The sequence below is a fragment of the Cynara cardunculus genome (assembly GCF_001531365.2).
Source record: "Cynara cardunculus var. scolymus isolate 2C chromosome LG 8, CcrdV1, whole genome shotgun sequence".
In the NCBI taxonomy this organism is placed as follows: domain Eukaryota; kingdom Viridiplantae; phylum Streptophyta; class Magnoliopsida; order Asterales; family Asteraceae; genus Cynara; species Cynara cardunculus.
Window position 1 is genome coordinate 3,823,109 of NC_037535.1, and position 13,871 is coordinate 3,836,979.

Sequence of the window (13,871 nt, forward strand, 5' to 3'; positions counted from 1 at the left end):
CCAATCGGATACGAAAAGAACCAGAGAATGAAACCACAGAGAAACAAAACAACGGGGATGACGTGGATGACTCTCTCTGAAGATGACGAGGGGTGTTCCTTGGTCCCGTCTGGATCATACACTGGCAACTCATCCGCCAGAGGTTCGGAGGATTTCCCTGGCGGCAATAGGTTGAGCAAGAACTCATCGGAGCCGCGGAACATGGTGGCTGACGATGATCTATACATCCTCGATAAGATTACCAAAGCCTTTGAGAAGGACTTGAAAATTGAATCTTGGATGCTTGAAGATTTTATAGAGTTGTTTTTTTTAGCATAGAAGCACCTTTGCTTCACCCTAAAGGGTGGAGTTCTTTTGGGGTGGGGGTTGACTTGGAAAATGAAGAGGATATTAGGAAAAGGAGGGGGAAATGCAGTCTTGTTCAAGCAGCTTTAAGAGTAATCAAAGGCAAATGCATGTGGCTGAGTAAAAAAAATAATCAAACCCGATATATTCAACCTGGAGGTGAGGTCTGAGGGTAGGATGTATGCAGACTTGGCATTCACTCCAAAGGGTATACTGATTGTTTTTGTAAAGACCACCAGCTTGTGGAAAAGTGAGCGAAAAAAGGAATAACCCCATGGTGAGATCTGAGGTTGGGTGTACATAGACCAGTCCTCTACTCCAAAGAGTACGAGTGATTGTTTCTGTAAAGACCACCAGCTTGTGGAAAAGTGTGAGCGAAAAAGAAAAACTCCACATGTGAGGTTTGAGGTTGGATGTATGGAAACCAGTACTCTACCCCGAAAGGGTAGGGAGCATGTGAAGACCTCCAACTTGTGAAAAAAATATGAATGAAAAGTAAAAAGAACCAAGACTAGGGTATGACGGTATGGTACCTAAAGGCATCATAGAGGACAAACCAACCGTGGAGCTTAGGGTATGGTTCATAGCCTACAAGAAGAAGTTAAACATGCACCAACTTAATACAAATTGCATTCATTCAAGTGATCAACCACCATATGGGAACCTAGATGGCCTGCTCAACCAACAAATAAAGGCTAGGCCTCCTCAGGATCACTAGGGATTTTTCTAGCTGTTATCTTCAGGGCCCATGGCATTAGTTGAGGTGAGGGCATGGACACCCACGGTTTTTCTTAGAGAACTACCAGGTCTAACATCATCACCGTGCACCAAAAACAACATTTTTCCCTTCGTTTCCTTGCATTTTGCAAAAAAAAAAAACTGCTATAACTCAAACTCCAGTAACAACCGAGTAGCATTAACAGATGTTCAAGCTTGCTGAAATAAAATTGGATTGAACTTAACCCCCAGCATGATAGTCAAAAAAGGCGCAGCTCAATCTACTTATTGACACTCATATTCATGAACCTTATACCAAAGCTCAAGTCGCAATGTCAAGCACTAATATCCAAAGGGTGAAAACTAAAAAGGTCTGTTTGGTTTGTGGGATCTCGAATTGAATTCCATTCCAATCCAGCATTTGGTGTAAAGGAAAGTCCGGAATTGAAATCCCGGGATTTCAATGAAAGAGTATATGATATGCAGCAAAAATTTCAATGATTGCTCTTTTAATTGTATATAACATGTAAGTTTTACAATGAATTCCAGTTTAGAAAAGGATTCAAGAAATAGACCAGATACCATACAACATAAATTACATGAAAAGATAGCAGCTCAGTGGGAAAAAGAGTAGAAGTTCCATGCTGGCTTCAATTTGGTTACCTGGAGATGCTGCAAATGCTCGTTGTAAAAGTATTGTCGCTCTTCCAATTCGTAAAGGGACTGAAACAAAGCCATTATTTTTGTTAGACGCATATCAAATCATCCAAGAAGAAAGAAAATATATTAACGATGGGGTCTACACTAATGAGCATGCAGAGGACAGCCAGACATAGTTCCAGAGGACACTCAAATCTTACGAGTATATGTCAGGAGCGATAACAGCACAACGAAAAATGACTTAACTTTTACCAAACCAGACAAGCCCAGTAAATCCACCCAAAGAGGAGGGGGGGGGGGGGGGGGGAGGTGCGCAGACTTGGCCTCCACCCCAAAAGGTAGAGCAACTGTTCCCATGAAGCCCCCCTCCCCCTTGGCTTGTACATAATACGAAGAAAAAAAATGCGAAAAAAGAACATTGGCAAAAGAACTTGAAAACAAGGAAGGCAGTGCTGAATTTTGAACTTTGAAAGACAAGTTAGAAGCAAACAACCGAAAATCAATCAGACAAAGAAACAAAGAAAACATACAAATGGAAGCAAGTACACGGAAACATAACCAAGGTAGAAAGAACTACACGCCCCTCGTCTAAGAATAAATGGGAGCATCATATACCCAAGTTAGTGTGAGTGTGCATAAAAAAGCCTGAATGATACACAAAATGAACACTGTAACTTAAAGAGAGTCAAATTAATCTAAAAGCTCTTAGAGGCATAAGCATTGGTCTTACTTCAGATCTTTGGGTTTAATTTCTAATCTTACAATTTGTGAATCTTTATCTCCTACTTTTTACTAAAAAGAAAGAAATTATCCATGTCGCATACTCAATCATGTATCCACTCTTTGTGCTTAACAATGTGGGGATATGGTCAAGACCATCGGAGGGTGTACCCATAAAACTTGAGGTGGAACTTTCATAAGCAGCAGATATTAAAAGGCTACATTAAATCATGGAAATCAAGTGTATGGGCAAAATCCAGACTCAGGTTAAGCCATTTGTTTAACTGCAAGAACATTTAAAAAAAAGCAAGCTGAAAATAAACAAAATGAACAAAGCAAATGAAACCACTCGAACCCATTAAAACAAATTGTACTACTTGGTTAGTCATAAATACCAAATTATATCATAACATACCTTTGAGATGTTAATAATAGTCCTTTTCTTCGGCCTCATTCTATATAGAACTTGTTTATGACTGGAGGCAGCATCTTGCCAGATGACAACTTAACTTTATACCCAAGATCAACCTTCATCAAACGATGATTTTCTTCAGAACGGCTCATTGAAAAATTAACAAGGATCTCATCCCCTTGGTTGACACGCACAGGTGGATGCAAGAGAAAAACCTGAACACAGTGCAAGCAAATCCATATTATTAAAAATAATAAAGCTAGAACTTCGACAAGAAAGCAAGATGAAACATAAATACAAGCATAAATGATATGTGCAAATGAGGTCCACTCCCTATCCCATGAAAATTGCAATCAACCACCTTTCATCTAATTTATTACTCATTATGTCCCATGTAATCATTATGATGTTGGTTATAGTACACAAGGTGTACTTTCTATGTTGTAATGATACAAGGGCATCTTAGGCAGTTGACTAGCAGTCAGAGTGCTATTTCTTGGAACTTATTTTACTTCAAAACAACTTATGAACATAGAAGCTCGACAAGATGTAGGGGTTCCAGTTCCCTTTGCTTGAAGAAAAAAATATTAAGCAATGTTCATCAAGACCATCATTGTTGGCATGATCCATGTCACATCATCAACATGTCAACATTCAATCACTCCAAATGCACAGTTGTCTGTTGTTCTTTTGAGTCAACTAATCTATTATATTATTACAAAAGTCCTTTTCTTTGAGAAGTTCTATAGTTATTGTTACAAACCTGTTGTCCCCAATGTGTGCCATCATCTATGCTGGGAGCTGTTGTCAACTCAACCTCACATTCAGCAGGATTCTCCTCCCTTCCCTGTAATCATTACACAGATGGAGACAAATCAGTTTACCTAAGCCCCAAGATCCGTTGAAAACTGAAGGGTGTAAAGAAAGTCAACTCACATTAAAATGGACATCAAACCAGCCACCAAACCCACATAGCCTTGTGTCCTCTTTGGTAATTGTTGATGAAACACTGTCTTGAACTTTGAGGATGTCTTCAACGGTTACCTTTAAACAATCAATCTCCTTTAAGATAGCAGCTGTCCCTACAACTTGATTTGGATGCAGGTTGTTCCACACGGAATTCTACACAGTAAAACAACAACATCCTTAAAGATGAATAACATACATATCACATACACTTTAACAAGAAAATAAGTAGAACTTCTACTCCATCCATCTCATGGAAACTACAACGATTTATATTTTGGGATGTCTCTTAAAAATTGCAACATTTCAATTTTCCTGCAAGTTTTCAAGCTACAATAAACCTATTTGCAAGGACTGGGGTTGGGGGTCGCTTTAACCATAGTTTATTTACAAAGATCTAGTTCTTAAGTATAAACTGTATAAGGAAAGCATTTGAAGGCATGCCGTATATGAAATCATGTAAAAATTTGTTATCATTAGTTGCTTTTTCCTTTGTTGGTTCTCAAGGAAATAATAATGGTAGATTCAAAGCAAAAGCCGTTGTCATCTCAGACATAAGAACTATGGGCTGAAACCTTGTTCATTGCAGCATCAGAGTTCAGGCTTAAATATTGCCGTATAACAGTTTTATGGATAATGGACAAGAAACAACTGTTCCAACCTGCAAGTAGTACTTTTTTTGCTCTTCAGAAAACGGTTTTGTCAAAACACTCATATCCACACCGTAATAAGATTTAGTTTCCTTAACGAAACCTAGCCAATCATCCATACATCCTTCATAATCACTCATCTTATGATCTCCTAGTCCTGATCTGATAGGCGCCAACCACATGCGAGCATGACTGGGATACCTACAAATAACAAAGAACAAAGAACAAGTGAATAAATTTGAAGAGTCAACGTTAAACAGATAAATGTTTTTAGTCATCTTTTACAAGGTTGACGATAGATAAAGGCTTGTGAATTAGGAAACAGTATTAATAGTTCATATGAGTATACGACAGTTGCTTTCTTGTGATGACTTTAGTTCCAACACTAAATAACCCTTGCCTATCTAGAATGTCAAATATGAGAAAGTGGTCTGTCAGATAAAAGTTAATCTGTTCTGATAACATTGATCCATGAGCACGAGTATACAAGCAGTCACAGATATAAAATGTGTAAAATAACTTACATAACTCCAGTTGGTTTCAGCCAGCGATCACGAGCACAGATTACAGAATCAAACATAGATTCACGCAGAAGAAAGTATCCCATCCACTCGGAGATGATTACATCAACTGTTCATTAGTTTTCAATATGAGGAGAAAGGAAATATAATTTAAAAGGGAACTTCATGAAGGGTGGAACCAATAACGAAAAGATGTGTCGAATAGATATTCGATACCAACCTTTCTCAGGCAATGTTATATCTTCTATTGAACCCTCAATCACTTCAACCACATCATGAAGGTTATTTGCTTTAACCAGCTCACGAGCATGCTCAGCCATCTTAGTAGCTTCCACAGCATAGACCTTCTTTGCACCTGCCTGTGCTGACCAAATTGCTAAAATGCCACTCCCTGTTCCAACATCCAACACAGTCTTCTCCAAGGAATCACCAATTAGTTATAGATCCAAAAACTCCACAAAAAATTGAAAGCAGTACTGAATCAAAATGAGCCCACTTGTCTAAATTACAAGCTATGCATTACTTATAAGAAACATGTATCTCTATATGAAACACAACTTTATATGGTATTCTACTTGGATAAATGTAAGGTCATGGCAACCAATTAGGTCAGCAGAAAGAATAAGATAATCATAAATTGAAAACAAAGCTTAAAATGCTTCCACTATATGGTTTCCTACATCTGTCAATCCGATAACCAACCCCAAATCCCGCCCCAGCCTCCACCCCACCTCTTCCATTTTCCTATTGAACATCTATACGAGAACCATGTAAGAACTTTGTTGACACTTGCTTATTTTCATTAAGTGCTCTAGTACAAAAGTTATTCCACACAACTTCATTTTTTCCGGTGTGCAACATGGAGCTTACTTCTTGTTGATCTCGCACGCCATATATGAAAGCTCCGAGAGATAATTTGAGAGCCAAAGGAAAAGCCATACTTCAATAAAACAGAAGAAAAGGTAGACCTTCCCAACTGTTACTCATAACGGGTTCAGAAGTTACATATAATACCTTGAAAGTCCCCAAGGTTCAAAATGAACACAATAAGAATAGGCATTTTTTCCAAATTTTGTCAAATGCAACATTCAGAAATCAGAAAAAGCACATTTTGAAGCTAATTTTAATAGTTATCATTTTTTTCTAACTAGTTTTAGAGTTTAGAGTCCGACATCTGAAACACAAACTCCACACACAATGAATTAGGATTTTAAGGTTACATCAAACACATAAACCCTAAAAAAACAAAAATGGAGTAAGGTTTACAACCATGAGCACCACAACTTAATCTTAGATTTAAATTTTGCACCGAGGAGATACGATGGTGTTTGAAGTATATAACTTTTCTACAATTATAAATGAAATCACATTCCAGATTTCGCATTGCTACCCAATCATAAATACTTTGGAGATCTAAATTTTTCCAAGAAAGTTCTTTAAACCTTTAACCAAATAAGACGTACAATTTACAATTCAAAAACCCTACTATTGAACTTGAAAATGGGTCATATCACCACAAATACTTGCAAAGTCTTGATCATTTCGCTGTACGACTCTGGAACGGTAGTCGCTTAGTGCGACAGCACTATGGGATGCAWAGAAGCTTCGTCACCCTTCTTTAGTTGCTTCATCGAGATTGGGATGGTGTATAGTGAGAGCTAAGCTAGGAACGGGGAAGGATGAGCAGAGAGGGAAGGACTTTCTGGCTGGACTTGACTTAGAAATAAGGATATCTACATTGAACTAAATAAAAACCACCGCCAATGTGATGTATAGTCCAAATTTAAATGAGTACCCTCAATGATTATACAAATTTAAAATTCGAAAACTCTTCTGTTTCACCATACTTCTTGCTCTGGTATAGAAAGATTGTCGAATGTTGGAACAACAAAAACTTACTCTGAAATTGAATCAAGAGGCAGTAAGTTATGTATGTTTATAAAAGCAAACATGAAAGTACTCTCTCAAAATTGCATCTATGACATGATTCTATAAATTATTTGACGATTATTCAAGTTCCTTGAATGCAGTAAAGACACTAAAGAAATTGCAGAACAAAATCTAGCATGAAACGTTTGAATGAAGAAACTTTCACGTAATCATAACTACGAGGGAGTAAAAATACGTACTTTTCCAATGAAGTGATGTTTATTCTTGAAAACAGAGTTGAAATAAGCGTCCATTCGAACACGGTCGGAAAGCATCTCTTTCTGGTGGTAGAGAAAGGCGTAAGTGCAGAAGTAGTTGGCGAAATCGACTCCTTTGTCGACGGTGGCGAGGCCATTGCTGGTGGATGTAGCCATGTCGGCGGCGGCGGCGGCGGCACCGTTAGCTGCACTTCCCATTTGTATATACGAATGACCTCCCTTTGTGTGGAATTATGATTTATGGAGGGAGCGCGAGAGAGAGAGAGAGACAGCGATTGGAAAATGGTGGAAAGAGGGAAGAGGAATGTGTGCATCTTTAAATTAGGGCACAAGGGTATGGGCCTACACGCCACGTCAGCTACTAATCCAATTCGGTTATTGTGGTTAAAATAGTTACCAACATTGAAATTGAAATTATTTTCAAATTTTTATTTTTTTGATTTTAATTATTTATACATTAAATTTAAATGGGGTGGATTTAGAAATGGCAAAAAAAAAACCGAAACCGATGGTGAAAACCGAAACTTTCGGGCCGGGTTCGGGAACTTCTTATCGGGGACGGGGCGGGGATCGGAGACAAATTCGGGGATTTTAACAGGGGCAGGGACGGTGATCACCGGCCTGGCCCGGCCCGATATGTATAGAGATATTAATTTTAATATATATATATATATACATACATATATATATATATATATATAATATCATTAAAAGAAATAGTAACATTAAATTTTAAAAGACTTTTATCCACTTTACCTCAACAACTCAAATAAAGTTCACGAAAAAAACTAGTTTATTTGTCTAAAATCGTGATTTTAGTTGTATGATATGTGAATTTCTGTTTAGTTCTATATTGTAATCTAATACATTGTTTGTAATTGGTTCGATTATGTTTGAGACATTTAAACTTACATCTTTGAAAAAATTGTAATTTACTTTTAATTGTGAGAATTAGCATATTGTAATTCTTTTCAGATCGGTTTCGAGTTTTGGTTTCGGGTTCGGGTATAATCAATGGTGAAAAGATGATTTTTACCCTTAACGGGTTCCCCAACGGGAATCGGGGAAACCGCAGGGACCCGATGGGGATGGGGACGGTTACAGGAACGGTTTTTGCTATCGGTTTCGGGGACGGGGATACCAATACCCGGCCCGTTGCCATTCCTAGGTGGATTAGATTAAAAGTGATCAAGGATCCAGCTCGTTCACTATAAATTACATATGTTTGTCGATGGTCAATGATTTTATATTACTTATGAAGACCCAATGCCCATTTAATGTTACAACTAGGAAAGATTATCCCATTTACATTAATAAGACCAACTCATATGCCTATAGATCAATTACATTACAGTCTAATATATTTAGCTTCTAGATATGTCAAACCATATCCAATACATAAGCATTTATGCAAAATAATTGGTTATCTGGATAAAATCTTCGTTTTATCAATAAATCCAGTGGTAAGACCAACTCTTGATTTTGGTTCCAAAATACATTATAACTTTGGAATAACCACCCCTAAATCATATAAAATCATTGTGAAGTTTGCTTTCAAAGTTTTCCAAGACGCATTAAACGGTGTGACGGTTTTTATGACTATCAGTTTCCTCCATTAAAATGTGACTATTGGTTGTCTTCCATTAATTTGGATGGTTTCCAATCATGCATATATATGTTTAGCGTTGAGTATTGCTTTGTTTGGGGTTATTTATTGTTGGTTTACGAGATGGCTTCGGTGAAGTTCGATATTCGAAAACTTGATGGGAATGCTCGATTTCCACTATGGCAAGTGCAGATGAGGGACGTTCATTGGAACTTGATGACGCATTCTTGTGCTTTAAGAGGATGTTAATGGCTTGGGCTGACGGTGAGAAGAGAAGGAAGGATTTGAAGGCTCAATCTCAAATTCGTTTACACTCATCCCACGATGTGTTGCAAGATGTGTTAAAGAAGACTTCGGTGGCGGATTTATGGTTGAAATTGGAACAATTGTTGATGACAAATAGTCTATGAACAAATTACACTTGAAGTAATGGTTATTTTATCTCAAATTGGTTGGAGGTAGTTTGTTGTCTACTCGTTTGTCCACATTCATAGAATTGGTTTGCAATTTAGAGAATATGGATGTGAAAATGAAGACGATGATTTGGCTTTATTCTTGTTGTCATCGCTGCCTGATTCTTATAGTCATTTTTGTGACATGATCATGTATAGCCGTGAGACACTTGTATTGGATGATGTTATCATTTTCTTTGGATTCGACGGAGAAAATGAAACAAATCACGAATGGTGGTCTTGAATCGAAAGTTGAGGGTCTTAATGTAAGAGGGGTATCATTTGAGAGAGGCTTATCTTCCTCCGGTAAGGCGAGATCCAAGTTAAAGACCAAGCGTAAACTATGCAATTACTGTCACAAGAAAGACATGTAATTGACGAGTGTTACAAGTTGAAGAACAAAATAAAAGAAAAGGCGGCCGCAAAGGGTAAGCGTGTTTCCAGTTCTAGTGAAGCCAATGCGGCCGAGGTTGGTTCTGATGGAGGGCTTCTTAGTTCTTACAATATTTAGAGGTAGGCCGTCACTTTTCAGATGCTTGGATTCTTGATTCCGGATGTACGTTTCACATTTTTCCCAACAGGGGTTGATTTCATACAAATGAGGACATTCATCATGGCTCAGTTTTGATGGGCAATGATGCTACTTGTTTGATCAAAGGATAAGGTACGGTTAGTATAACAGCCTAGATTTTGTTATCGATTAATCTTGGTATATTCATTTACATGACAATTAGATGTTTTATCTACTTATACTCTTGCTTAAAGTAGTTGTATTTTGGACTAATAATATAAGTCCAAATTTTATGTAAAAGGTCAATTATGTAGAAAATAAATTGGTCTTCGAACTAAAAAAATCCATGTAAGGACTAATATTGAATTAGGCAATTGATGAGGGGTAATATTTGATAAGAAAAATCCATGTAAGGACTAATATTAATTCCAGCTAAATAACCCTCATTTTGCACATTGCACTTCTCTCTCTAGACTTAAAATTCTCTCTTCACATAAACCCTATATTTGGTTATAACCTTCTCATGCATCTAGTAATTTGATGATATTTTGAAGATTTAAAGCTAATCGATTGAAGAGAATGTAAAGAAACAAGGTATGAATCTATAAATTTCAAGGTTTGTGGTCTAAATTGTTGATTTGTGTTAAAGTTGGGAAGGTTCATGTTAGGGTTCATAAGGTTTTGATTAGTAAGCTAAATCTGTGTTAAATGATGTTATTTTTATGTCATTGTTGATTAAAAAAGTTATAAATTAAGTTTTAACCATTTACTTGCAATATGGTAAAGCTAGGTAGTTGATTTGTGATGCTTTTAATCTCAAATTTATATAAAAAAATGGCTGTTTTGAGCTATGCATAGGAATCATAGTACTGCTGGTCATTTAATAATTCATATAAAATCACTCATTGATCCGATTGAGGTGTGCCATACATTGTTGGAAAGGTATCTGTGTCTACTACAACTCTGTATATGTTCAGACCTGATTTTACCTCCATAATGCTCAAAATAGTGAGTTTCTGTATTTGGTCTTGTGCAAAAAGGGGATTTGCATACTGTTTTTAGAAAATTCATATAAAATAGGTTTTTTTTTTATCCAAATGGAATGAATCCAAATCGACTAGAACCCTAAGTAATAGACCTACAACTTTTGTTTAGACATTAACACCTGAATGCATCTCTAAGTATGATAAAATGATCAAAGTCAAGTTGGTTCAAAGCTGTCAGGTGCAGGGGATTTAGTAGCATTATTTTTGCTTGTACTTTGTGCTTTGAGGATTGTAATATCCGTAGATCTCGTACCAATCAGTCACAATCATGTGTAAACTTATTCAGACCAATCTTAGAATAAGAAAGGGGCATTAACAAGGGGATAAGAGCTACATGCTTACTTCATCGATTACCATCTAAGGTATGGATATTCAATCCTTGTAACTCTAGCTACTAGTCTAGTATCGAGGTAAATTATTTATCTCATTCTCTATCAAGCATTTATCACATATGCTCTTGTTTCTCAATCTATGAAATCAAATTGGGACATTTTGAGTTTGATAGCTCCTTTAATTATTGGTGTTCGACATGTCAATGAACATAAATCTTATTTAGAGCTATTATTAGTGTTTGTCTTTGGTATGACTATTGTTGGCTACTTGAGTTGAACCACTTTTTAATTCGATTCTTCTGGTATTGAACCTTTGTCGGATTTGAACCGTTTTCGGAATTCTATTTTGACATGTAGTTGTTAATAGTTTCATATTTTGTGAGATTACCCTTTTCACGTTGAATTGATATGTTTTTGGTGATTTGAGCATTTTGTGCTTAAAGGCACGACATCGAGGGCAATGATGTCGTGACGCCTCCATGGCAGCTATAAATTGTCATGACGTCCTCGCTATTATACCTCAATGTCAATAAGTGGGTATGGCCTGGTACAGGCTAATTTGAGAGCGAATGGATCGATCCTAGGAACCGTTATCGAGAGCCGTATTCGGGAGCTGATTACCGAAAGGGAATTGAGTGTATTGTTCTACACTCATTTTCCATTGTTCGAGTAACCTAATTGTTTTTCTTACTTATTCTCAATTCTTGACTTGATGATATTATTTTAATTATTTAAGCATGGACATTTCATGTCAATTATTAATCGATCCCTTCATGTTCCGGTTTTCAGATTTCTTATAATTATTAACTCGATTATATACTTGCGATCTTGTTATTTTAATTATCCGCTCACTGAGCATTTGGCTCAGCCGAGGTTAGTTTTGTCCTCGACAGGTACATGATCCTAGGTGGGGTTATCACGGGACTGAAAGTGATGGAATATGACTATTTTGAAGACGACCTTGGATGGTATAGTAGTTTTTGTTTTTGTATATATTGTAATTGTATCCATGTCGTCTTAATTTCTAGTCTACCGCACTTTTTTTTTATGGATATTCATAGTAGCTCTGGTTTTCCCGTATATTAGCTATTTATCTTGTTATGTTTTCCTCCGTAACACACCATCCTCCGGCCACGCGGGACGGGGGTGTTACAATATATAAATTGTTTTATCTTATCTTACTATCTTATTAAGCAAATTTAACAAAAGTCTTAAAGTCTTAAAATACTAAATGACCAAAATACCCTTTATACTCACTTTTTCACTTTCTTACTTTTTTACTTTTTCACCCCCTCCTTTCCTTACATACACTCATTCTCTCACATTTTAATTTTAAATTTACACTTTATACCCCTATAATTAATTAATTAATTACTTTACGTCATTTACTTTTAAATTTTTCATTTTAAACCTTTATCAAATTAACATACATAATCGTATATCAATTAAAACATATTTAAAAAATACATTTTTATTTTAACAAGTTACACCATTATAATCGTCTCGTTTATACATTCGAAATGAGTCCAATATTGAATAGTTTTGACTTAATTATATTATTGTATATTATATATATTGTGAAAATATTTTTAATATTTACGATTTATACTTTTATAGTTATTTATTTATATATGTATTATATATTTTGGGGTTAGGTTGTCCAAATTGCATTGTATAATGTGTTTTGAATTAATATGTTCTTGGGTGAAATATATATATACATGTATTAGTTCAACCTTAATCTGAATTTTTAGACAAGAAAGAGGGTAAACAGTTGAAATTTCATTCTAAAACTTATCTTTTTTTGTCTTTTCATGACTTATGACCTGTCAAATTTGTAGTTTTCTTTATTGGTTTTGAGTGTTTATCTTAAAACTCAAGTTTCTTGGTTCTTTGCTCTTGGTGTAAATCGAATACATTTGTGGAGTCGTTTAAATATGTTGGATTTTAAATATAAAATCTTTAAACTGTCATACAATTTTTTTCATTGATAGTCTGTAATTGGAACCATAACTCTTATTTATTCAAATTGTATTAATATGTAAAGACCAAGTGTAACCTATATCATCATTAAATCTTATCTTATAAAACCAGTGGAACTTTAAAATCGTTAAAATTCATGGCTCCCGCTGTATTGCGCGGGTACACAACTAGTATAAAATAAAACATAAATATCTTATTACAATCATTAATATATAGTACATATGTATCTATATAAAAATCATTTTATTTTATTTCTTAACTTATACTAAAGGCAACAGACATTTCTCCTTACACACACATATATATACACATACACACATGGTCCAAATCAAATGAGAACCACAAAAAAGTTATAAACCTATGAGAATGGATTTAAAAATATTTTTTACTTGATCTTTTTCCATCAAAAGTTAGAATCTAAAATATTGTTTCACATATATTTGTTTTATAATGTGATAGTTTCACATTTATTTGTTTCATCATGTGAATATTTAAACTTGTATTTTTCGTTTCACGAAAGGCATCTCCAACCCAACCATTAAAAAAAACACTAAAAATGATGGGTCACTTGAACACTAAAAAGTAAAAACAACAACTCCAACCATTTTATTAAATAATATATGTATTTATTATTACACGATTTTATTGAAGTATAATAATTATGGTATATAATTACTTTTTTAAATCAATAAATAATTATCACTTAAATTTTAAAACAATTTATTTAATACTAGTAATTAATTTTTATAGAATTTAAATATTTTAAAAAAGTCAAATGAAAGAAGAAAAACACAGCAACATGG

General features: G+C 35.3%; 1 protein-coding gene across 1 annotated transcript; it reads right to left on the reverse strand.

The window, feature by feature from the left end:
* Positions 1-1,544: 1,544 nt before the first annotated feature.
* On the reverse strand, positions 1,545-7,374 carry LOC112517476 (protein arginine N-methyltransferase PRMT10). Its single transcript, XM_025124922.1, has 8 exons — positions 7,121-7,374; positions 5,212-5,404; positions 4,995-5,100; positions 4,482-4,671; positions 3,791-3,976; positions 3,618-3,701; positions 2,858-3,069; positions 1,545-1,785 (listed from the first exon to the last, which is right to left on the reverse strand). Exons 1-7 carry the CDS (start codon positions 7,334-7,336, stop codon positions 2,893-2,895), a joined length of 1,152 nt encoding a protein of 383 aa, XP_024980690.1. The 5' UTR covers positions 7,337-7,374; the 3' UTR covers positions 1,545-1,785; positions 2,858-2,892.
* Between the last annotated feature and the right edge of the window lie 6,497 nt (positions 7,375-13,871).

Bases quoted from the DNA above. Each gene is read 5' to 3' on its own strand.
- LOC112517476 (XM_025124922.1), bottom strand. From the start codon at position 7,336: ATGGGAAGTGCAGCTAACGGTGCCGCCGCCGCCGCCGCCGACATGGCT. The intron at 5,101-5,211 runs GTTGGTATCGAA...ACTAATGAACAG, and splicing joins TATAACATTGCCTGAGAAAG to TTGATGTAATCATCTCCGAG. The intron at 3,702-3,790 runs GTGAGTTGACTT...TAATGATTACAG, and splicing joins GGTTTGATGTCCATTTTAAT to GGAAGGGAGGAGAATCCTGC.